General features: G+C 39.5%; 1 protein-coding gene across 3 annotated transcripts in view; it reads right to left on the bottom strand.

Annotated features, from left to right (window-relative positions):
- The window catches only part of GRHL2 (grainyhead like transcription factor 2), a 137249-nt gene that overhangs the window by 61882 nt on the left and 48914 nt on the right, over window positions 1-26453 (bottom strand). For 2 of the 3 annotated variants that reach the window (XM_073632058.1, XM_073632056.1), the window contains exons 3-6: window positions 25299-25369; window positions 19272-19671; window positions 16158-16210; window positions 15835-15988 (exon numbers count right to left, since the gene is read on the bottom strand). In XM_073632058.1, the coding sequence (XP_073488159.1) occupies window positions 15835-15988; window positions 16158-16210; window positions 19272-19671; window positions 25299-25369 (678 nt within the window). The remainder of the gene's footprint in view (window positions 1-15834; window positions 15989-16157; window positions 16211-19271; window positions 19672-25298; window positions 25370-26453) is intronic. The other variant, XM_073632057.1, reaches the window with a different exon arrangement.

Here is a 26453-nt window from a genome sequence, read left to right as displayed (position 1 = left end):
TAATTTGTTGCTATGTTTTTCAGCTTTTTCATCCACTGCATCTTCTTCTTCCTGCTGTTTATTTATTATTATTTTTTATTAGTAATAGTATTATTTTTTGGTTGTTTGTTAGGGTTAGGGGTTAACCCTAACAAAATAAATAAATAAAGAAATAATAAATACATAAATACCAGGTTTAGGGTTGAGGTTAACCCTAACTCCTAACCCTAACAAAATGAATAAAAATGAATAACAAATTATAAATATTAAACAAACACCAGGGTTAGGGTTAAGGGTTAATTTATTTTATGGAATTTATTATTATTATTATTATATTTGTATATGTATTTGTTTTATTATTGTATTTGTTTATTATTATTGTGCGTTTTAATGCATTTCTATAGGGAAAAATGCTTAAAAAATGCACCAATCAGCCAGAGTCAAGCTACAAAAGTAGCTCCAAAACTTTTTGAGCTTTAGGCGACTTGGAGTGGAGATTTGAAAAGATTCCATAGAGGTGCATTGAATTTCTCTCCTCAAGTGTCGTGGAGTTTTGAGCTACAAAATGTTCAGGTGTAAATGGGGCCTAATGGAGAGGTAAAAAGTGCTGAATGTAATGCTGGCATGAAGCATTCAGTGTAATTTATTAGACACTAGGGGGTCTAATTATTATTGTTTTTACCCAACTTTCGCCCAAGAGTCAAACATTTTTTTACCAAGATTACATTTTCAACCTTGACTCTATTTTTATCCATTTTCCAACAAGATTTGCTAATCGAAATTTTGCATAAAACAGAAATTCACCAGTTAAAATTGCATCAAACAAGATTTGCCGACATCTGTTTTTCAACAGGAAATGTACTTTTCTGTATTAAACTTATTTATCACTAAGAAAACGTACATTCAATGGAAACGTGTTCAACAAGCAACAGATTTTTGCCTAGCTTAAAATATAAACTATTAATCTGGTTTGGACTGGTGAATTTTGTCATAAAAGTGATCTATGGCTGGTGAACTGGTGAATTTCGGCCATTTGGCATGCTGTAGGCAGGTGACCCGCTGTAGTTTTTTTTCCCTTTTTCCTATTGATGCAACTACATCATTACCACTTTTGGCAGCAGCCGGCAATGTCAACTGAATCTGAGCTGCTGTCTTCTCTGAGGCTAGTTTTGAGCTTGGGATTTTCAGTTTGATTTTCTCCAAAATTCCAGGGTGGTTAAGCATTATCTTTCTTGGCCTGCTGTGCAAGAGTGGTTCCATGTTCTAAGGAAGAATTTGGGGCTACAAACAAAAATAGAGGACTGCTAGGCCAAAATGTTGTAAGCAAGGACTCCTTCCAGCCAGCAATAGCACAAGCTTTCCAGATAAGCCAACCCAGTTTCTCCCCACATACTTGAGCAGGTGTTGAAGGCAGAATTTTCCCCAAGCCTAGTGAAGTTGGTGAAGTTTTGACATAGCAAAGAATACCCAATCACGTACAAGGATAATTTAAAAAAAAAATATTGCACAATGGAAGTCAGCCGAGCTTCACTTCATTCACTAAGCTCTGGGGCAACTTCCCTTGCAAAGTGAACAGCCTATTTGCCTTTAGTAAATCAACCCTAATCTCCCCAACCTGTTTCCCCCATCTGATGGTGAATCACTGGCTACCAAACAGGCTTTTATTGCATAACCCAGATGCCCCATTCACTGGGTGCCATTGATTGCATGTTTGTACCAATTGCTCCACATCAACAGGAGGAGATGTAAAGAAAGCACAAGAATTTCCTTTTAGGAAATGTTCAAGTTGTGTGTGATGTATGTATTCATATTCTCAGTGTCAACTCTGGATTTTCCACCAAATTCCACCAAGAAGTAATGCCATTGGACTGGCTTGTTGCATGACCATACTATGTCTTTCAAAAGTAGAACTCTCTTGAAACTCACTAATGTAAGCAGTCAATCCTAAATTTCTTTTTCCAGTCACTCCTTGAACATCATGGCCCAAGACATACCCAAACCAATGACAAAGCAGTCCACATTGGTTGCTTTTGCTTCAAGGGAAGCAGCCAGTATTCAGATACTGCTACACAGATACACATTGCTGCTACAAGGGTTGATGGGGAAACAACCTTTACATAGAGATGTCTGGGCTCACCCTCCCACAGACTGGGGTTGTTTTTGCCCTTGTTCTTCTCTTTTTACATTTTTGCATCAAAACTAACCCAAAGTATACAATCCATGTCCATTTCATGTGCATCCACCACATGTTCCCATGCTGTACCGTACTGTACTCTTGGATAACGTGTTCTTGATGCCCCTCCAATGTTCGTGAGCCATGTTAGAGAGAGGAGCAAAGAAAAAAGTTCAACCCCCAGTCAGTGTTGTCCATACCTACATTTTTTGCTAAGATAGGGTTTCTTTCTTTTGGGAGGAAGGTAAAAGCCTACTATGTCCATTTTAGACCCAACGTGACTCCTGATTTTGTTAATACATTGGAATATACGCTGTGTATTTTCACAACTTCTAATCTATTCTCATATTTGCATATTAACCTCTTAAAATATTATGTGTGTAAGCAGAGTATTTTATATATGTATGGCAGATGACACCAGTTTGCAAGACCACAACACTTGCAGAAAAATGCTATAGCTGGGCAAGTCAGAAGACCAAAATAAAGTGGTGCTTCGGTCTCCTAACAACAAGGTTCCATTGCCTATGATTGACAAGGAAAAATAATGTTACACTATCCATTCAAAGTCACAAATCTTATCATGGTGGGCCATGCTGCATAATCTGGCTATCAAACATCGTGTCAATTTCGTTGATGAAAATATTTTTGTCGACTAAATGAACACTATTTTAGTCGACTAAAATATGACTAAAACTAAAACAATTCAGATGACTAAAATATGACTAAAACTAAAACGACATTTTAGTCAAAAGAGTATAACTAAGACTAAATTGAAATTTGTTGTCAAAAGTAACACTGCACTACCACATAAGAATAAATAGGGGGTATCTACTAAGCTGCTGAAAGAAAACAAAAAATAAGAAGGAGGCTTTTCCTATTTATTTTTTTTTCTTAATATTTATTGTTGGTAATATATTCAGGTATAATGTGCATTAAAGCAAATAAAGCTTAAAGGTTTTTTGTTTTTAAATATATTTTAAAGTTGCATTTTTGTTTGTCAAAAAGCAATATTTTAGTTTTCAATAAAACTTGGTTTTATTTATAAAAACGTTATATATGTGTCTGTAGTGCATGTTCAAACCATAAAATCATAAATAATAACGAGTAATGAGTTTGGTAATGCTAAAGAAATGCTTAAATGTTTAAATGCATTACAATTTGACTAAACCCATTAGATTTTAGTCGACTAAAACTTACTGGAGATTTTGGTTGACTAAAATACGAAAAACATAAAAAAAAATTAAAAATTTAAGTGACAGTGGAATTATATATGAAACAAACATTTTTTTATATTTTTTCATTATTAAAGCATCAACCACTAATAATCGTGGCGTGTGTAACCTGTGTGTATCTGGCTCGGATACTAGCCAGTGCCTCACCAGCCACTGACCTCACCGCACATCCCTGCCACGCTGCCATGAATGCTGGGGTGTGAGCTGGAACGAAGATCTCCTTGGTGGCATGGAAACTGGGGGTAAACGGTGTGCACCGGAGTGCAGATATCACTAGTGGTGAGGATACTGATATATGAGCTACAGTGTGTTCACTGAAGTAGCATGGATATTAACCCCCTTGGCAGTATTCCCGAGTGTGGCTTGGGGTGGATTTTCAGTACCAAAAGTGGCAACCCTGTGCCGCACTCGGGATCGCATTGCAGGATCCAGGTACATGTTACTTACCTTGTCCCCTGGATCCTGCGATGTTTCCCCGCAGTGTGAGCGAGCCATCCTCCGCTCAATCTATCACGGAGCCGAGCTCCATTCCCTGCAAGCGTTGCGACGCACGGGGACGGAGAACGGCGCCAAATTCAAAAAGTAAAACACACAATACATATACAGTACACTATAATCTTACAGATTACATTACTGTATCAATTTATTTCACATCCCTTTTGTCCCTAGTGGTCTGTCCAGTGCCCTGCATGCAGTTTTATATTATAAACACTGTTCTTTCTGCCTGGAAACTGGAGATTGTCCATAGCAACTAAAACTGTCCCTTTACAACAAAAGTGGTTTTAGACCAGCTAGAAAACAGCGATAATGAAGAAGAATCACTTGCAGAATTGAGCGATAGTGATTTGTGGGAAGATCCGTCATCAAACACTGAAAAGTAATGACAGCGACAATTCTGCAACTGAGCAAATTTCAGTGTTTTTGATTTGATTGCATTATTGAATAATTTTTATTATTATTATATTATCATTTGTTATAATTATTTATAGTTATTTATTATATTATAATTTATGATTTCGTTTTTCAAACTTTATCATACCCGGGATGTCTACTAGACTCTTGTTTGGACAGATTTAACCACTTGCTTACTGGGCACTTAAACCCCCCTCCTATCCAGACCAATTTTCAGCTTTCAGCGCTGACGCACTTTGAATGACAATTGCGCGGTCATACAACGCTGTACCCAAATGAAATTTTTATCATTTTTTCCCCACAAATAGAGCTTTCTTTTGGTGGTATTTGATCACCTCTGCGGTTTTTATTTTTTGTTAAAAAATTGAAAAAAAGACTGAATTAAAAAAGAAAAAAAAAAATTTTTTATATTTTGTTATAAAAATTTAAAACAGGTAATTTTTCTCCTTCACTGATGTACGCTGATGAGGCGGCACTGATGGGCACTGATAGGCGGCAGTGATGGGCACTGATGGGTGGCAATAATGGGCACTGATCAGTTACATTGATAGGCAACACTGCTAGGTGGCACTGATTGGCACTACTGGTGGGCATTGATAGGTGGCACTTGTGTGCATTGATAAGTGGCACTTGTGGGCATTGATAGGTGGCAGTGTGGGCACTGATAGGTGGCACTTGTGGGCACTGATAGGTGGCACTGTGGGCACTGTTAGGTGGCACAGATGAGGCAGATGTGCCTCTTCCACTTCAGGACCAATGTCCCTCGCATCTGAGCCGGTGGTCGGCTTTTTTTTCTATTCACGATTACCGAAAAAAACCCCCCGATTAACGATCTTTTGTTTACATCATGACCGGACCCTTACTCGGATCGGTGATCACCCGAGTCTCAGTTACTCGGTGATCACAGCGCCCAGGGCACGTGCACAGGGGTCCGCGTCATTCGGCCATAGCGCGAATGTCAAATGGTTAAGTGAGTTGTTCCTAAGAATTACAGGCCTACAATATAAAACGCCAAATTTCCATGCAAAATAATTGTACCGCTTTCAGCATCAAAAATCTGAAATAATCATACCACCAGGGAGGTTAAGGAATGATCTTTGTCTACTTTGGGGCAAGTCTTAGTGGTCACTGAGTGATGGATTTATATTTTTTTTTTTTTTTTTTTTTTCTATTTCCACTTCAGCGAAAATTTTCCGAGAGACATTATTTCAACTTTATGTGTCAAACTTTATCTCTTCTCCTTTTTCACATCATTGTGGATTGTTTCCGTCACATCTTTATTATTTTTCCCTTCTAGGATATTCTTAAATATTTTTAAAAACCGGCGACAAACCGCCTTCTATAATTATAAACCCTATTATTATCTTATTCTCTCTCAGTTCCTCTTATTTCCCCCCACCCCCCCTCCCCCTCCCCTGTGTCTGGTCCGTTCCTTTATGTTATTTATTTATCCACTTGGCTCTGCACCTGTTCTTTCTTTTATCCTATCTAAATAAATATCCGAGACTTTGTAGTTTTTCCAACTTTCCCATCTACTATTATCCCCTTTCTCTCCTCCTTCCATTTTGTAGTGATAATCTATTTCCTTTAGCCAGTTTCTAATGTCTGGTTTTCCACTTTTTAGCCAATTCTTGGGAATTAAGGCCTTGGCCGCATTCAGGAGGTTAGGTATTATTGATTTTCTATATTGTTTCTTAGGTTTATTGTAGATATGGAAGAGGCATGTCCAAATATTTTGTTCTATTTCTTCTCCAGTTATTTCCTTTATGTTGTTTAACACTTCCTTCCAGTACTCCATTATTATTGGGCATTCCCACCATATGTGTATGATCGTTGCTATTTGGCCACATTTTCTCCAACACAAGGAGGTTCTATCTTGATGGAATCTGTGTATTCTTACTGGGGTCATATACCATCTTGATACTAGTTTATAATTCATTTCTATGGTCTTCATGTCCCAAGCCTTATTATATCCCATTTCTATCATTTTTTCCACTTTTTGGTTATCTATTTTTAAATTCATTTCTTTTTCCCATTGATTTATATATTCTGGTCTTTCTTGTGCTTCCAAATCTGTCAGTATACTATAAATTTTTGATGTTCCGTTTTTTAATGGTGTTTCATTGCTACATAGCTTTTCCAGTGCAGTTAATTTTGTTTCATCTCTCAGTGGGTGTGGTATTGTGCTTACTAGGTGCCTTATTTGAATATAATTCCATTCATTCATCTTCCATCCATTCCTTTCCTCTATTTCTACTCGTGTTCTTATTTTGCCATTTCTAGTGATATCTTTCAGTCGTGGGTTACCTATTCCTTGGATTTCAAATATTTCCCTCCCAGGGGTGAAGAGATTCGATCCTGTGAGTGCTAATAGTGGTGAATTATATTTCCATTCATTCTTTAAGTGAATGGTGTCCCAAATTTTAAATACATTTTTTGTTATTTCGTGCGTGTCGGTGTCCAATATTCTATATTTCCGTGGAATCCAAATATTCTTATGTAGTGTGGCTCCACTTATTGTGTTTTCCATTTCCACCCATTTTTTTTCATTTTTCTCATTTGTCCACTCTAACATTCGTGTTAAAACTATGGCTTTATAGTACCTACTTATATCTGGGACGGCAAGACCCCCATGCTCCTTTTTCCTTGTGATCAGCGTGTATTTAATTCTTGTTTTTTTATTAAGCCATATGTATTTTAGCATGATTGTTTTAATTATTTTAAAAAAACTCTGCGGGATTTTTACTGGTAACATCTGTAATCTGTAATTTATTTTAGGTAATATCGTCATCTTAAACATATTTATTCTTCCAATCCATGAAAGTGGCTGTATTCTTAACTTTTTCATTTCTTCTTTGACCTCATTGATCAGTGGAATAAAGTTTGCCTGATAAATTTTTTCGACTCTAGGAGTTATTTTAATTCCAAGGTAATTGAGTTCTTTTACCCAAGTGAATGGGAATTCTTTTTGTAAAAACTGAACTTCCTTTTCCTCTAGACCTATGTTTAATATTTCCGTTTTTATTGGATTAATTTTGAAGTTTGACAGTTCTCCGTATTTTTTAATTTCTTTCAGTATGTTTGGGAGTGACACTCTTGGGTTGGATACGTACATCAAGATGTCGTCCGCGTAGGCAGCGATCTTATGCTCTTTTCCTCCTAGTTTCGCTCCTTCTACCTCTTTGTTATTGCGGAGTGTTGCTAATAGTGGTTCTAAGGCCAATACATATAATAGTGGAGACAGTGGACAGCCTTGCCGTGTTCCATTCTGCATCTTAATTTTTGGAGAGAGTCTACCGTTTACTTTTACGACTGCTGTCGGGCCATTATACAAATTTGTTATCCACTTCATCATTTTTGTCCCAATACCCAAGTGCCGCAATGTATCCATCATGAAACCCCAGTCTACCCTGTCAAATGCTTTTTCTGCATCCAATGACAGGAATAGAACTGGGGTCTCATTCTGCACCTTCTTGTGCAACATCAATAATGATTTTAGGCTGTTGTCCCGCCCCTCTCTCCCCGGGACAAAACCAGTTTGGTCCGGGTTGATCCACAGTGGGATTAGTTTTTTTATCCTAGTGGCCAGGATCTTGGAGTACAGCTTCGTATCAGCGTTCAATAGGGCTATTGGCCTGTAGCTTGAGCAGTTAACTTTGTCTTTCCCTTCTTTTGGTAGTATTGTAATATGAGCTAATAACGATTCACTTCTTATTTCTTCATCTTCCCCTAAGGAATTCATATATTCTAATAGTTTTGGAGTCAGCTGTTCTTCAAATTTTTTATAGTATTTGACCGTAAACCCGTCTGGTCCTGGGCTTTTTCCTACGGGAGTTTCCTTTAATGCCAGTTTTACCTCTTCATGCGTAATATTTTTTTCCAATTCTTCTAGTTGGTCTATTTTTAGTTTTGGTAAGTTTGCTTTTTTTAAATATTCTTGTATCTTCTTTGTTCTTGTATTCGCTTCTTTCCAACTTTCCTGTCCTTTTATTGCATAAAGGGAGCTGAAGTATTTTTGAAATGTTATCGCTATATCTGTGGTTTTATTTACCACTTCTCCTTTTTCATTTTTGATCTTCTCAATGTAATTCAAAGACTTCTTTTTTTTTACCAGATTTGCTAGGTATTTTCCTGGTTTATTACCCCATTTATATTTTTCTTGTACTACTCTGTTGTAGTCCTTCCTTTCTTCTTGTTCCATCCAGTCTTTTAATTGCTCTCTCTTTTGAGATAGTAGGCCGAAGATTTTGTTGTTTACTTGATTTTTGTGTTTTCGTTCCAATTCATAAATTTCTTTAATTATTTGTTGCATGTTTGTTTTCCTTTCCTGTTTTTTTCTTGCCCCTATAGCTATTAACTTGCCCCTAATAACAGATTTATGCGCCTCCCATATTGTTGCTTTCGATACTTCTGGTGTATCGTTTTCTTCAAAATATCTTTTAATTTCTTCTATGATGCTTATTTCGGTCTCACTGTCTTCTAATAAAGTTTCGTTGATTCTCCATGGACCCCTTTCAAGGACTTCTCCTTTTATTTTCATTCTCAAGATTACTGGGCTGTGATCTGAGGCGGTTATTATGCCTATTTTTGTTTCTTCTATTTCTTCCAAGTTTCTATGTTCGACCATGATGTAATCCAATCTGGAGTAAATTTTGTGTACTGTTGAGTAGAATGTGTAGTCCTTTGTGCTGGGGTGCTGAATTCTCCAAGGGTCTATTAGTTGCTGTTCATATAATGTTCTTTTTAATTTCTTTAGTTGATTTACCTCTTTGTCCCTTACTCTTGAGGTACTGTCCATTTTATTATCCATGCTGAAGTTGAAGTCTCCAGCTAGTATTAATTTTCCTTGCTTGAATTCCATTAGTATTTTAATTATATCTATCAAATATTTTTTAGGGTTCTTATTAGGACAGTAGACATTGGCCAATGTATATTTTACCCCATGTATAGTTCCTGTAATAAAAAGATATCGACCCTCCGGGTCTATTTTCCTTTGATCTATTAGAAAACGTACATTTTTCCCTATACCGATGGCTACTCCTTTGGCCCTTCTTATTGGCGAGTCTCCTTGATACCATGTTGGTATGTTTCTTGAATAAATTTTGGCACTTGAGTTTTGGGTTATATGCGTCTCCTGTAGGAAAATTATTTCTGCTTTACTTTTTTCTAGTTCTCGGAGGATGATGTTTCTCTTCCCTGGGGAATTTAGTCCTCGGACATTGTAAGAGATTATTTTTATGCTGTTTACGTTTTCCATTCTTGTGCCTTTTCTTCCCCGCCCGTCCTCCGGCCCTCCCCCCCACGCGGTCCCCCTAGGAGACCGGATGGAGGGGACACCCAGCGGACGCACGGGGTCTCCTCATCTCTTGTCTCAGAATAGGTGTGCCTATGTAACCACTCATGTGACTCAGACCTCTCCCTCCCCACCCTCCCTCCCCTCCCTCCTCCCACCCTCCCCCTCCCTTTTTTCTGATATGGGTTTTTTACCCCCATATTCTCTAGAGCTGAGAGCATTTTACTTTGTTTTGTGGGGCACGCTCTGCCCCCTCTGCTCTGTTTATTGTGAGGCGGAGCTCTGTAAGACACCCTATTACCCCCCTGCCTAAGCACTAATAGGGCGACCCCCTGTCCACTCCGTGAGTCCCTGTCTCCCTCTCCCTGCGTTTTTGTTGTGTTTTACCAATCCTTTCACTTTCCTTTTTTTTCCCATCCCATCAACCCCAGCCCCCCCCCCCCCTTTCCACTCTAAGGCCCCTTGCACCGTTGTGTGGTATTTTCTCAGATATTAATTTCCTCGAGAGTCCACATCTTGATGTCTGATCCTTGAATTTACTTGCCACTGTAGGTCATCTCTTGCCGTTATTCGCTCCTGACTATTTGCGTATTTTTCCAGTTCTGGGGAGGGGATTTCTAGTTTGTTGCAAAAGTCCGGAATCTCCTCCACATGTCTTAGCCTCGCACTTATTTCGTTTTTCCTTGCTATTAGACATGCTGGAAAACCCCAGTTGTATTGAATTTCTTGCTCCCGGAGGATTTCTAATAATGGCTTTAGTATCCGTCGTCTTTTCAACGTTTCTTGAGATAAGTCTTGAAATATTTGTAATTTACCTCCCGCAAACTCTATTTGTGTTTTCCTCTTTAGGTTTATCCAGATCTGTTTTTTTTCTTCCCATTTTTCAAAGCGTACGATTACATCTCTAGGTGTTTCCCTTGCAAACCTTTGAGGTTTTTTTACTCAAAAGACACTTTCTATTCCTATTGTGTTAATTGTTTCCTTTCCCAAGATTTGGTTGAAGAGATTGTTCATTTTTTCTATTAGATTTTCTGCTTGTTCTGTTTCCGGTAACCCACGTATTCTCAAGTTTTTCTTTTTATCTCTATTTTCTTGCTCTTCTATTTTATGTGATTGTTCCTGTTGTTCCCGTTTTAATTTCTTTATTTCATCTTCTAGTTTCTTTATGTTTTTTTTGATGTAGGTCTACTTTGATCTCTACTTCTTCCACTCTGTTTAACATATATCCCATATCTTTATGGAGTGTTGACATCCCTGCTTTTAGGGAATTCTCTAGTGCCGCAAACATTTTTTCCATATCCTGTTTTGTTGGCAACTGTGGCCCTTGTTGTCCTTCCTCCTTTCCTCTGTCTTCCTCTCCCATTTCTGGCTCCATTCTGGGTTCTGAGAGGTGGCTGGTTTCTGTTTGTACTTTATACTGGCCTTTTTTATCCTTGTTGTCCTTCTCTTTTGTATCTATTTGTCTGCCCTTTGAACCCACTTGTTTCTCTCCTTCTCCGATTCCTTGCTGTATATACCTGTTCATAGGGCCTGGACTTGGGCCTAGGCTGGTCCTAGGTGATTTCGGTATTGCTCCCGCACTTCTTGTTGTTTTCCCCTTCATGTTTGTTTCTATGGCTGGATTTATAAGATCTTCAAAGCTGCCTTCCAGAATACCCCTTGATTGGGATCTCTTAATGATGAAAAAATCTCCCAGCCTTTTTAAATTGACTTATTTTTACTAATATTTCTTTTATTCCGTTCTCATACCCGGCATCCTCCCCACAATCCAATAATAGAAATAAATTAATGAGATATGAGTGGTCCCCGTTTTCCAGAAGTTATGTTACTACCTTAAGTACATTAAGCATTCCTTAGTGCTGTTCAATTGTTTAAGCGTTCTTAAGCTGGAAAAAAAAAAAAAAAAAAAAAAAAAAAAAAGCTCAAAAACGCTCAAAAACGCTATTGCAAAAATGCTGAAAAAAGCTGGAAAAAGTTAAAAAAAAAAAAAAAGTCACTGCAAAGACACCGGCGTCTTCACAGCGCTTTTCCAGCAGCCCGTGTGCATGGGGGCCCAGGTGCTCAGCAAAATAATTCAAATGTTTTAGCGATATAATGCAATCTAATTCAAGTATTCAGCAAGATGGTTTATATATTCAGCAGTATAGTTCCAGTATAAGCTTATATGTTCCACATTTTGTTACTATGGAATTTCTTCTTATTCTATAGTTTGTACTATCAAGCCTATAATTAGTACCCTTTGCAAAAAAAAAAAAAATTCACAAGAAAGGGAGATACTGCAGCAGCAGCAGCAGCAGCAGCAGGCAGGTGGGGGCTGGGAGACAACTCTTCCGTTGGCTTGTCTTTCTTTCACCTTCTCCTTCTCTTCTCCCCTGTTCCCCCCCCTGTTTTTATTGTTTTTCTTAGCTCACTTGATTCTACTTTTTCAGCTCTTTCGCCTTTTCCCCTGCTTGTTCACTTCAAGACAATTGCAATAGAAGAGCCAAAAGAGGAGGAAAAAACAAAAACAAAAAAAAAAAAACGCTCCAAAAACGCTCAAAGACGCTATTGCAAAAACGCTGAAAAAAAAAAAAAAAAAAAAAAAAAAAAGTCACTGCAAAGACACTAGCGTTTTCACAACGTTCTCCCAACAGCCCATGTGCATGAGGGCCCAGGTGCTCATAAAAATAATTCAAATGTTTTAGCGGTATAATGCAATCTAATTCAAGTATTCAGCAAGATGATTTATATATTCAGCAGTATAGTTCCAGTATGAGCTTATATGTTCCACATTTTGTTACTATGAAATTTCTTCTTATTCTATAGTTTATACTATCGAGCCTATAGTTAATACCATTTGCAAAAAACAAAAACAAAAAAAGACCAAAAAAAAAAAAAAAGGATCACAAGAAAGGGAGCTACTGCAGCAGCAGCAGCAGCAAGCAGGTGGGGGCTGGGAGACAACTCTTCCGTTGGCTTGTCTCTCATTCACCTTCTCCTTCTCCCCTGTTCCCCCCCCTGTTTTTATTGTTTTTCTTTGCTCACTTGATTCTACTTTTTCAGCTCTTTCGCCTTCATTTACTTTCGCTTTTTATTCCATTTTATTTCGTTTTATTTCAATATGTTCTTTCCCTTTCCCTTTCTTTTGCTCTATTACTTTTCCTTTGCCTTTTCACTTCAAGACAATTGCAATAGAAAAAAAGCCAAAAAAAAAAAAAAAAAAAAAAAATACGGTACTTATCTTTTAGTTGTTGTTGAAGTTGGGACAAAAAGGGACGCTCACTACAGCTTGTTGCAGTCAGACGCAGGTACAAACTTCCTCTGGCTTACTCCACAAGACAGCTCAGTGAGTGATGAGCAGGGGGGGCGGGGAGGGAAGCTACCTACACCTTCTCATCAGGCCGATCATTCCTCTCAGCTGCAGGGAGAGGGTTCTCAGGATCCTCACGTCGTGCACAGAGCCATTACCAGGCTTTATAAATCACAAGACTGACTGTAGTACTAAAATACAAATCCTTTGGCAGGTAAAGCAAAAAAATGTATATTTATTTAAATTGTGTGTCTAGAGCTTTATGGGGATTTTTAGCTATTTGTTTGAAGCTGTATGAACATCAATTATTATTTAAATTGTACAGATTTATAGGCTCAATCCTGCTTTGCCTTCTGTATGCTGGAGATGTGCTCATGCAGATGGAGATTTTTTTCATCTTTTCTGGACCTGCCCATCTATCTCCTGGTTTTGGCCCGGAGTAGTGGGCATAATTAATGATGTAGCTCAGGCTCACCACCCACTAGAGCCAAGGGTGTGCCTTCTGGGCTGACATGACCCCCACTGTAGCAGAAAGAACTTTTCTGGGTCTGTCCCTTGCTCGAAAGTCCATTGCCATGCATTGGAAGAAATCTACCTCTTGCATTTTAGGAATGTCTCATTAATGCTAACCTGCCTCTCCATTGAGATACCTACAAACAGGGGCAGAAAGAATACGTTTTGTATCATCTGGTCAAGGTGGATGAAGGAACCCCCCACAGCAGATGATTCCGGCTATTGAACTTTTCGCTAACCCCTGGAAGTTGCGTATCTCTTCATGGCTATTTTGCCCATTTGTACGTATTCATAAGGGAAGATGCTCTGTAGCTTTTCTCTTTTTTCGGTTTTGTGGACTGGTTCCTAAGCCATCACGTTAGGGGTTTTTTTTTCGTTTCCCTATGTGTAATATTACCAATGACCCCTCCACCCTCCCCCCCCCTCCCCCCCACACGAGTTAGGTCATTGGAGTTTATAGTCTTTTTTTTTTCTTTTATATCTATTCAAAACATATATAAATAGATTTACAAAAAAAAAATGTACAGATTTTTTCACACTAGGGCATTTCTGATGCTTGAGATACTATAATACATTTTCCCATGTTCATGCCAGTGTTCAAAGACATTGACCTATTCAGTTACTTCACAGCCAACCTGTGCCTACAGGCACCCATCTTGAAAGCCAGATTTACAGTTTAGGAAGCCACTCAGTATGGTTTTCCTACTATTCTGCTACCCATAATTTCATCTGACAATGGAAACACTATCACCTGTGAAATATATGGCTGTCACACATTGTCCATTCAGCTCATCTAAAGAAGTCGCCTCGAGGGGTAACTTAAACATCTGTAGCTGCCATTGTAACAGCGGAAATTACAAAGAGAATTTTAACTGCAAACTTTCCACTACCAGTACCCAGAGAAATTCGAGCAACAACCTCAAAACATTTCTTTCATAATTCAGTATAGGTGATTATTTAACTTTATTCTGATTGTCATTATCTTTATGTGCTCTCCTTCCTTTCCATGCTGTCCTTTACAGATCCTTTGTTTTTCCACACACAATTGTCATCTGTTGCTTTATATGAAATTAACAGACCGTCTAAAGATCTTTCGGACATGTGGCAGACACGTATGCCGTTTATTGCATATTGTATGATCTTTACACAATTTGTAAGATGGGGATAGGCCTATTTCTGCTCACACAGCGGGGGATGGGATGACTGTAAACTTAACCCAGGTAATTAACTTTGCTTCTCCTGTTGATGCCCCAACATTATCTTCTGAGGTTATTCATATCCCACATGCTGGCCATAGATATACGATGGTGCTCTGAAGATCTGGTTGCTAAAAGTATATATAAACCCTAACAATGAACTTCTCTTATTTGCTCTGTTTTGGTCTGTTAAATGAAATGTACCATTGGACGCAATTCTTATAGCTGCTGGATAATTGCAAAAAAAAATGTTGACCACGTCAGACATTTAAAGCTGTGTCCTGTGCACACTTCCAGTGTTATTTTAAGGTTTAATTACGCCCCCCCCCCCCCCCAAATGCTTATCTTGGACTACAGAGCAATATTTCTGTACAGGCATACCCCACTTTTAAGTACACAATGGGGTTTATTTACTAAAGCTGGAAAGTGCAAAATCAAGCTCACTTCTGCTTAGAAACCAATAAGCTTCTAACCTCGGCTTGTTCAATTAAGCTTTGTTAATAAAACCTGGAAGCTCATTGGTTTCTATGCAGAAGTAAGCCTGATTTTGCACTTTCCAGCTTTAGTAAATAAACCCCATTGTGTACTTAAAAGTGAGGTATGCCTGTATATTGTGGAGATTAGGAGAGTGGGAGAGATCCTGTACTTTAACAAAAGTCAACTGGGCAGAGCTGACACCGTTCCTTGGGAGCAACCCCCCTCCCAACTGATCTCGGGAGGAAAAAATATAGAAATTGATTCTTCTGGAAGACATTAGCACTCTATAACAGCCTCTATTTGTCTGGGAAGGCATTCCACAAGACTTTGCAATGTGTATGTGGGATAATATACCCGTTTACTCAAAGTAGCATTTGTGAGGTTAGGGAATGATGTTGGACAAATGACCCGGTTCACAATCAGCTTTCCATTTCATCCCAAAAGATGTTCAGTAGACTGAAGTCAAGACTCTGCATAGGCCACTCCAGTTCCTCCATACCTAACTCATCAAACCATGTCTTTATGGACTTGGCTTAGTGTACCTGAATTCAAAAATTTGGAGGGGGAATATTTGGCGCATATATTGCTTTGACCATATAAGGCTTAATGGTCAGAATGTAGTGTTTTCAGGTTTTTTTATTTTTTTATTACAGATACATATGTAAATGTCTTCTGCCTAATATATGTTCACTTATCAATGTGGGATAACGTTGGAAAAATTGTGAACACTAAAAATAATATAAATGTTAATCAACCATAAAACGTCTTACCCGGACTTTTGAGATAGGGTGCCTGAAACACTTATTGGCTCCAGTTTCGCTTAGGGTTACGGCATAAAACTGGCCTTTGTTCAAGTAAGTCATTGGTCCCTCGCCTTGTTTTTGCCGCAGAGATTTCGTAGCTTCTAGAGTATACTGAAAAGTGCTGTGGAAAAAAAACACAACTTATTTATATGATTATATCTGACAGCCACAATCTTACATACATCTTTGAATTCAACAAACTTTACAAGCCATGTCTCCTGCAAGAGCATTGACATTTCCTACAGTTCATTGCCACAGCAAAAAAACACATATGCTTGCATTTATATTACCTGGATGTTTGATCATACAAGAATTCTTCCGTCACAGAGGAGCCACGGTATTTCTAAAACAGCAGGAAATAATCATATAATTATTCATGTTTGTTTAATTACTATACAGTATAAACCAAGTTCCCATATGTGCAGTGAATAGCCCCTATTCATCTCTGTAGTGCCCAATATTATGTACAGTATATATCACTGATCCAGCACACGCTGGCAGAAGTCTGCTCAGACACCAAGCATTGTCCACTGATATGCATTGCACCTAAGACCTGCAGTTCCAAATTGAATCCAACTGCCCTCTGAAATATCAGCTTCACAATGTACTTTAGTAGGACAGCTTGATTAAGTGACCATACCGTCTATCACAAGGCTGGGTGAGAAAAGTTATCTGGGCAGGAATAAAGCCAAGATATCTTCAAGGAGGCCTACCTCTTGCATACCTGAGACTTATAATACATAAAAGGTAACTGAACTCAGTTAAATTCATGGGAATCACGTAGGCACTCTTCAAAAGACACTAATGTGCTTCCATGGAGACCTCTCTTGACCCCATATTCCTTTCGTTTCCTCTTTTCCTCCCTCATTTCCTCTTCTTTCCCTGCAGACGATTTCCTCTACATCTTCTTTAACTCTTTCTTGTCTTCCTGACTTTCCCCCCTCTGATTCCCCCCCCCCCCCCCTTCCTAACGAAATATTCCTAGGACAAATGGAACTTTACGGGGAATAAACCTAATATTAGCGATGATATAATGCATAAAAGGTTGATGTCAAATTCAGAGTAGGTGAGAATGAGACTCATTTTGTTTATTTCCAGCAAAGTCTACTAACAAATAAGATAAGTAGGTAGCTCTAGGCCCTAATCGATTGAAATATATCTTGAATTTTGTATCATCTTGCAGTGTGGTAACTGACTGCATATGCTCCTGTAAATATGACATGTTCATCAAACTCAAGTGTAATGTACAGATTATTCAATAAACATTTTCTGTGTTAAAAAAAAAAATTCATGGGAATCATAGTCTTAGTTGGTCATGCACATTGGTTTTAGTTTCTTAACCATGAATAGGTATACCTTCACCTATAACCAGCCTTTATTCGGTGCATGGAGTATGTTTTGTAGTAGCTTCACAACAAAGAAAATGATAAGCAGTTTTTTTTTTTAGGCTACAAGTACACTGGAACTGCCTTATACATTAACTCTACTGGCAGCAGAAAAGCGCCAAACATTAGCCGCGTTTACATTTATTTGTTTTTTTGGCCAGAGTACTTGCCATTAAAATAAATAAACACCCAAGAGCTAAAGGTGGTTAGCGCTTAGGTGCATTTACAAGCATTTGGCATTTTTGGCCAAACTGTGGCAAGGGATGTTTAACTGCCCCTAAACTCTGGCAAAAGCCTATGTATGTGTGCATGGACACATAAGCTTTTATTGAGTTGAGTTCAGGGGCTTTGGCAAAAAAACACCAAAACCTCCTAAACTTACATTCAGGAGCAGCAGTGTACATGAGGCATTAGAGGCCCATAGATTTATGAGCATTCCTGTAATTAATGACAGCAGAGGACCCCTGTACAAAAGAAACATTCTGGTTTTAGCTGAAGCTCACCTTCTGATCTCCCCATACCCATTTGCCACAACATCACTTGCCCAGATACTGTCGCCATAAAAAGCTCATAGGGCACTTATATGTTGGATTGTAATGCTATTTGCCTACTTTTTGTTCGGCACTTCTGCCACGTGTCTATTTGCTAACTTGTATGCTCTGACCACATTATCATTATCACTGGGCAAGATAATGAGAAGTGGGAGTAAGGGTCTTTTTCTATCTACACCACCTGACCTTCCACATAGCTTCCTGATATACCTACACCTTCCAACTTTCTGTGATGAGAAAAAGGTAGACCTTTTTGTACAAAGTATGTAAGCAAAGGACACATCCTTGCCCTAATTATGCGGACCACAAAGAATTAATTATATTAAAGCGGAGTTCCAACCAAAAATGGAACTTCCGCTTTTCCGGTTCCTCCCCCCCTCCGGTGTCACATTTGCCACCTTTCAGGGGGGAGCAGATACCTTTCTAATACAGGTATTTTGCTCCCACTTCCGAGTATAGATACACAAGCCACCCGCGGGTATCTATGCCACTTCCGGTGCCTCCTCCGTCCCCCCCCCCCCACCCACCGCTGTCTTCTGGGAGACACACAGGTCCCAGAAGACAACAGGGACCAGTGGGATAGCGCAGTGCGAGTCGTGTATGCGCAGTAGGAAACCAGGAAGTGAAGCCACAAGGCTTCACTTCCTGATTCCCTTACCGAAGATGGCGGTGGCAGCACCCTACAGGCGAGGGATAGATCGCCCTGGACAGGTAAGTCCCTTATTTTAAAAGTCAGCAGCTGCAGTATTTGTAGCTACTGACTTTAAAAAAAAAAAAATCGGCGGACCTCCGCTTTAAGTAATTATAGGAATAGAGGGACTGGTTCCAAAGGAAGGACATTTGGGAGCTGTGTATACCAACTCTGGATGTCCAGTTACATAAGCGATATTTGAAAATCTTTGAGGAGAAGTCACAGTGATGTGGGTGTATCTTTCCCTGAACTGTCATAGGAATGGTTGAGCTGGAAATTACAGCAAAAGCCTTTGCTTCTTCAGGAACTTCAAACAAGTGCAATCTCTGCTACCCTTAGAGATGGTCCCCACTTGTGTAATAGAAAGGCAACAATGGGGTTCATTTATCTTGCTGTGACCACAAAGCACACTGTGGCTGTAATTTGTTTAAGGAGGCAAAAAAATTTCCTCTCATGCACCCTGGCTAGATTTTGATTTGGTGAGCACTCTTACCCTATAAATTTAGAATAATCATGTGGTCATAGGGAATAACTTGAAAATTTCTGTAGCCACAGAAGAAATTGTTGCTGTTGTCACGAGCAAGATGTCAATATCATATATCAATGTCCCTATGTTGGAATAGAAAGATGAAAGGGATAATCTGGTTGCACTGAGCTTCTTGGACAGGTCTTCCACCTGAGACTTTAATAAATAGGATCAATAGGGGTCACTGATAAGAAGTCTAAACATTGTTTTTTTGTGATTTGTTTAAGCACTACCAAAAGTACAATATATACCGGTGCCATTCGAATATTTACTTCAGTTTCTTTGAAGCTTTCATTGTATGTGCTGTCTGGAGTACTCCGCTGATCGTCTTTGAGGTAGTCTGTATGTTGGCTGATATGTCCTCCGTAGTGACTTTGCTCAAAAATCACACTCCTGGGTTCCTCACTGTCTCCTCTGTAAGGCACGGAGGGTGACATAAATACTGGTGTGAATTCCTCTGCTTTTACCACGGTGGCCGAGGAAGCAGGGGCAGAGGGACTGTTTGATAAGTTGCTGTTATACTGTTCTCTCTTAGAGGAGTCTACAGTCTCTGTGTTCAAGGAAAGGTTCACCGGAAGTGTCTTCAGAACTTGCACCCTGTTCTCTCCAGTGCTCAGGTTACCTGAAGATTCAGAACTCTGAATGCCGTTCCTGGATGTACAAGAATTAAAAAAGCTCATTATAACAGATGGCAAAGAAAGGGGATAAATAGTAACCTACAGATGTGTTTTAATACATAGCATGTATATAGGTGGCCATAATTGCTAGATATACAGCTTTCCTTCTGGAAGCTTAGTCCCAATTCACACCTGTGCGATTTGCTGTGCTTTGGCCATCACACGACACAAGAGGAATCCCATTATTGTCTATGGGGCCAATTCACACCTATGCAATGCACTTCTGTGTGGCTTGGAAAATAATGCTGGTGCTTCTTTTTATATGTATTTAGCTCCATAGACAGCACATGTAAAACACATGAAAAACATGGAACATTTTTAAAAGAATACATTGACAACACATAAAAAAAGAAAGAAAATGCAGACACCAACTGGCAACCTAGCCCAAAAGAAACAGTATTACAATCTTTTCTTTCCATTATTGAGTTCCCAGTTAGACAAAGTACATGTAAGTACTTTGTCCCATCTCCCTAGATGCCCTGTAACACTAGCTGTAAAGTTGGACAGGCCACCAGCCATCCGACACTGCAGCTAACAAGCAGGTGTCTTTATAGCGCCTCTCTCCGAATCCCAGCATTTTCCGAGGAAAGCATCGGCAAGAGGATTGCAGAGGGAGGTGGGACATGTCAACCTCCCATCTCTTTGCTTTTCTGGTGCCCGTGCTTGCCTCAGGCAAGCGCTTGGAGCCAGAGATAGGCACTAAGGCCCCTTTCACACTGGGGCGGTGGGGGTGTCGGCGGTAAAACAGCGCTATTTTTAGCGCTGTTTTACCGTCGTTTTTGCGGCGGTATTCGGCCGCTAGCGGTGCGGTTTTAACCCCCGCTGGTGGCCGAAAGAGGGTTAAAACCGCTCGTATAGCGCGGCTATAACTGCGGTATTGCCGCGGTATAGCCGCCCTGCCCCATTGATTTCAATGGGCAGGAGCGGTTTAGGAGAGGTGAATACACCGCTCCTTCGCCGCTCCAAAGATGCGGCTTGCAGGAGTTTTTTTCTTCTCCTGCCAGCGCACCGCTTCAGTGTGAAAGCCCTCAGGCTTTCACACTGAACAAACAGTAGAGGCTGTTTTGGCTCGGTTTGCAGGCGGTATTTTTAGCGCAATAACTCCTGCAAACCGCCCCAGTGAAAAAGGGCTCTTAAGTAAGAGATAGGCACTAATAGCAAAGCAGCTGTCTCCTTACTAAGTGTTGGGTGGCTGTGAGCCAAGGAAGGCGGGGGGTGCCTGCAGCTAGTGTTACAGGCCACCTAGGCAGAATGGACAAAGTACTACATGTACTTTATCCCATCAAGAACTCAATGTAAAAAAATCTTTAAAATGTGAGTGTACTCTCCTATTACCTCACTGTATGTCTATTGGTCTACTCAAATTCAATGAACACAATACAATCTCGAAGTTTTCTCAGCAATTATGTTGATTGCGCTGTCTGGCACACACCAAAGACATTTTTTATGAATCTACATATTAAATACAATTATAAAAATAAATTTAAAAAAATACATAAAATGTAAACAATAGCTTAAAGAGAAACTGCAGTCTGCTCACATAATTTGTAATAAAAACATCTTTGCCATTATGAAGCTTCCCTCCAACCACATTGCATATTATTTTATATATACTCTGATTCTGTACTTGCCAAATATGCTGCAGAAATCTCCCTCCACGAAGTCTGGCTGCATCCATTTTAACTGTGGGCAGCTGAAGCTGCTCCCTGTTCACTTCCTAGATTTACACAGACACACAGAGGCACACCTCCAGCTCTGCAGACCTGCAGCTCTCATTGGCTCTCTTATGACTCATCCCCCTCCCTTCCTGGCAAACTCTTGCAAGAGTGCGAGAGTGAGCTGTGCATGATTTGATAAGCCTAGGCTAATTACCAGACAAGAGACAGGAAGTGGTATTTACTGGCAGAAAAAAAAATAACTTTCAAAAGTTAAAACAACAAGGGCAGATTTAATAGATGGAAAGTAGAAAAAATGACTGAAGGTCGGCTTTAAATGTGGAATTGCTGAACTACACTAATGTATCTTTTTAATACTAACAACAATAGCAATACAGCTTTAATTGTGATCTCCTCTACACACGTGTGCAGATCATTGTCTGTCCTGGTAGCATCTCATACAGCATGCCAGATATCACATTACAGTCCCTTATCTATGAGTAGCAGAAAACCTGAAGTTGTTTTATGATTGTCCTTATCATTAGTAAAGATTGATAGGAAGAGAGCAATAGGCAATTGTCATAATTGTGACATCACATTTCCACATTTTGGTACTGACAAGTGAAATAGTTTCATGCTCACCCTGGACATTGTGATTGGAATATAAACCAAGATACATCTGAAATTGTATTTTGTTTAAATGGTGATTAGATTTCCTTCTATATAGGTTATACTTGCATGGCATCACAAAATTTGCTTTCTATAACCAGAAAAGAGGTGTACAGAAGTTGGATATGTTATCCAGTATCAGTTATCTGTAATTGGGCAGCCTCGTGCTCTTGCCACATGATTTCAAAGGCACTCCAACAAACTAAAGGTATGCACCTCCGATGCACCTACATTACAAGGCAACACAAGGCACAGTGACACACTACTGACATAGAACGTAGAAGAGTGACAGTAGAGAAAAACCTTTGATCCATCATGTCTGCCCCATTTTTTTTGTTTGTTTGTTTGTTTTAACCTTTTTGTATAGTATAGTATAGTATAGATCTATGTTTCTCCCAAGCAAGTTTAAAGCAGGGTTCCGCTCAAATTTTTAACTTAATCTTACCCCCTTCAGTTAATTGCATAGATGTTCAAATGCCACACGAAAATTTTTTTTATCGCTGTAATTACCTTTATATTGTACTTTATTGTGGAACTTCCTGTCTCTCCTCCCATGGGAGTAGGCGTGTTTATTGCCTTTCCCCAGCGCCGCACTGTCTCCTGGGAGCTTAGTGTCAGGCTTCCCAAGATTCAGTGCGGGAACAATGACCATGCTTGTGAACAAGTTGTGAATGAACAGCATTCACCGCATCCAGGAAATCAATGCTTCTGGGATTCACATGCCCACAAGCAAGATGGAAACAGCCAGCATCACATTTTTTAAGTTATTCTTCAGTACGAAAACAGACAGAGGCAGAAATATTACACCCAAACTGTGAGTATTATTTTGGGGTTAGCAAAGTGTCTCAATGACCTAAAAAAAAAAAAAAAAAAAAGATTGGTCGCCGGAGTCCCACTTTAAATTCACTCCCAAATTCTCCCCAACAAGTTTTGTAAGTGGGGTCTCCAGATCTGAACACAGTGGGCTCAATTCACAGAACCAGATCGCATGTGGTATGTAGGGGACGAAACACAATTTCCGCATACCGTATGCAATACCGCATACGATCATAAAACTGTCAATTCACTATACCATTCTGCGTTATTTACCGCAAAATGCTGAAAACGCTCGGTAAAATACCACATGAACAGGCGTTACACTAAATTTACAGAGGGGAATAAATAATTAAATGCATACGGTAATTAAGTAGTGATCGAGGCACGTGGTATTTATGGAATGTGTACTGGTTGTTAAGGAGCGTGCAACAACCAATGTGTTATCAGCTGTCAGCAGGGTTCCCTGCTGACAGCTGAATGTAAAAAAAAGAATTGCCTGCAATAACAAATTAGGGAAAAAAACAGCCTTGGGGTCTGGTATTGATTTTGAAGGGAACCCCTATGCCAAAATTTAAGCAAGGCTGTGGGGTCCCCCCAAAATTCATATCAGACCCTTATCCGACAGTGTGGCTTAGAGCATGTCCAATGTGACAGAAATGTAACTGTTTTTGAAACTGGTAAATCTATGGGTTTATTTCCACTTTAACAACCATGACATTTACTGGTTGTGATGCTGGATTCCGCCCCCTCCTTAACAACGTGGTCTTTACTACTGGTAATAAATACGTTGGCTACCGCCCAGAATTACTTAACCACACGTTTTCACTACTAAACTACTGCATGACTTCATAAAATAACTCCTGCGGTATTTTAGTAGCGCTTTTTCATAAAACTTGTTGAAAAACGTTGTGCTGTATCTTACCGCATCCTCAGAAGTGGTAAGATATCGCTTTGTGAATGGTGCCCAGTATTCTAAATGGGGTCTAATTAAAGATCTATATAGGAGAATCTTCTTCCTGCTGGTAATCCCTCTAGTGATATCTAAAGATCTATACAAAGGAATCAGGACTTTTTTCCTCGTGCTGGTGGTCCTCTATTGATAACTAAAGATCTATATAGGGGAATTAGGACCTCCTTCTTACTGCTGGTGACCCCTCTAGTGATAGCTAAGTATCTATAGAAGGGAATCAGGACCTCCTTTGTCTTGCTGGTGACCCCTCTAGTGCTAACTATAGATCTATATAGGGGAATCAGGAACTCCCTACTATTGTTAGTGACCCCTCTAGTGATAGCTAAAGATTTATATTAGGCAATCTTTCCTCAGGCTGGTGACCCCTCAAGTGATAACGAAAGATCTATACAGGGGTATCAGGACCTTTTTCCTCCTGCTGGTGACCCCTTTAACTGATAAATAAAGTTCTATAAAGAGAAATAAGGACCTCCTTCCTCCCACTGGTGATCTCTCTAGTGATAAATAAAAGATCTATAAAGAGGAAACAACAACAAAAATACACCTCCTGCACAAAAATGTAGTGTCCTAGTAAGTGGATTGAGCATAGCTCCACGTCACGGGGATGTAGCCATGAGCCTTGCTGCCCTCTTGGATTGGGGATGCCCTGAAGCCAGCTATTGAAAAGCAATTGTTCAAAATTTTACTCACAAACAAGTGAAGAAGGTGTATCCTTCGAAAAACACATTCGCCATGTAACAACCCTGCTGAGGTCCCCTTGGACTTTGGAGTGAACGGAGTCGTTGACTACAGGGCTACAAATGAGTAGCTTGATGAGCGATTTTAATTCACTTGTTTGTGAGTGTTTTTTTTATTTTAAACTATTGCTTTTCAATAAATCTGGGAGAATGCACAAGGCTGGTGCGCCTTCATTTGTTTGTGTTTTGTACAATCTATAAAGGGGAATCAGGACCTCCTAACTCATGCTGGTGACCTCTTTAGTGATGTACCCCGGAATTATATTCCCTTTCTTTACTGTCATACCACACTGATTGCTTATTTTACAGTCATCTGAAAAAAGGCACCCCAAACCTTTTTTCTCTCTGTACCCCAAACACTGTTTTCTATGTTCCAGGATTTGTTTTCCCTTAGTTCAGTATTTTGTATTTATAATCACTGAACTGCAGTTTCCACTGTATTGACCAATCATTTAGCAATGGCATTTCCATGTTACGAACTCCTCCAGGACCTTATTGCAACCTTATTGCACACCTACTGTGTGTTGTGGTGTGCTGCATTGGAAACAAAATGGTGCATGTTCAATTGAAGGTCCATGATGGTGCATTGGCAGTTTAATTCAAATGAATTGACTGTCTTAATGCAACACATGGTCATATATATTCCATAATGCACTGCAACAGACCAGATCTGAAGGGGCCCTAAAGGAACCAAAACTACTCTAAATCCAATAACTGAAAGTAAAAAAAAAATACTTATTGTACTTCACTTTACCTTTTCTCTTGCTCCTCATGAACATGTTCATTTATTTTACTTAGAGGCAATGCCCTTTTATCCCTTGGTACCTGCAAACAGAATGAGATAGGGAGATTTTTTATTGTTATTCAGCAGCCCAACTCCAGGCAACTCTTTTTATCTTGTTTTGTATAGAGTGGTAGAATGTAAGATTTTTATTGCTTTATGTTTTCCTACTGGAGACATTTCCCTTCGTTTTCTGTGAAGTGAAGGGAAAATCTATCCAATGAGATCACAGACAGACAAAAAGTAATTTTCCTTGGACATTTTGTATGACTTTTTGGGACTTTTTGGATGTGTTTCAGTTGGAGAGACTCCCCATCGGTCCCTGTTCTGGTAGGAAATGAAGGAATATTTCCCCAACAGGAACACACACAGAAACAATCTTCCCAGATGGAAATTATAATAATAATACTAACACAGACTGAAATAAAAACCTGAGTCTAGCAATAAAGTGAACCAGCAGCGCATACCTTACTTTCCCTTCTCAGCAGCTCCCTTGAGCTGTGTGGAAAGAAAGAAAGCCCGTGTAATTTATGAATTGCTGGAGTTGTAGCTTACACATGGTTTATGGACTCAGCTTGTGACAGTGCTGATTGGCCCAGTGCTGTCACATGGAGGTCAGCTATATGTTCCTCCGTTCCTGGATGTACCAGGTATTTCCTTTGGCTACCAGTGCTCAGCAGAATGGCGAGAAAGTAAAGGAAAGGTGAGTATGTGCAGGCATGACAGTTTAAAAACAAACCTGTTACTCTTAACTGGCAAAGCATTGCTTTAAGCTTTTACACATGGATTCAGGTGAGTATAAAAACCAGGCTTTTGGGGAATGTATAATCGTAAAAGCATGGTCTATCACCATTAGACGGTGTTGTCTAGTAAAACGAATGCCCCTGCCCTCCACACTTATACACCCCTCTGGTATATCAATCAGCTACTTGAATTACTATCTCTACCTGACTTTTGCGCGTGGGCTTCTTGGGGTATAACTTACTTATTTCATGTGTTTACTATTACTGGTATTAGAACATTTAATTATCTCAATGAAGAGTTTGTCCTTCCCAACTCCATGTTTTTTCGCAATCTCCACACTTTCGGAGGTGAATATGGGGGGCTTGGAAGACAGAGAGTGGGATG

Source organism: Aquarana catesbeiana, linkage group LG05, assembly GCF_042186555.1.
Source record: "Aquarana catesbeiana isolate 2022-GZ linkage group LG05, ASM4218655v1, whole genome shotgun sequence".
Classification (NCBI taxonomy): domain Eukaryota; kingdom Metazoa; phylum Chordata; class Amphibia; order Anura; family Ranidae; genus Aquarana; species Aquarana catesbeiana.
This window is presented reverse-complemented; position numbering and strand designations above follow the sequence as displayed.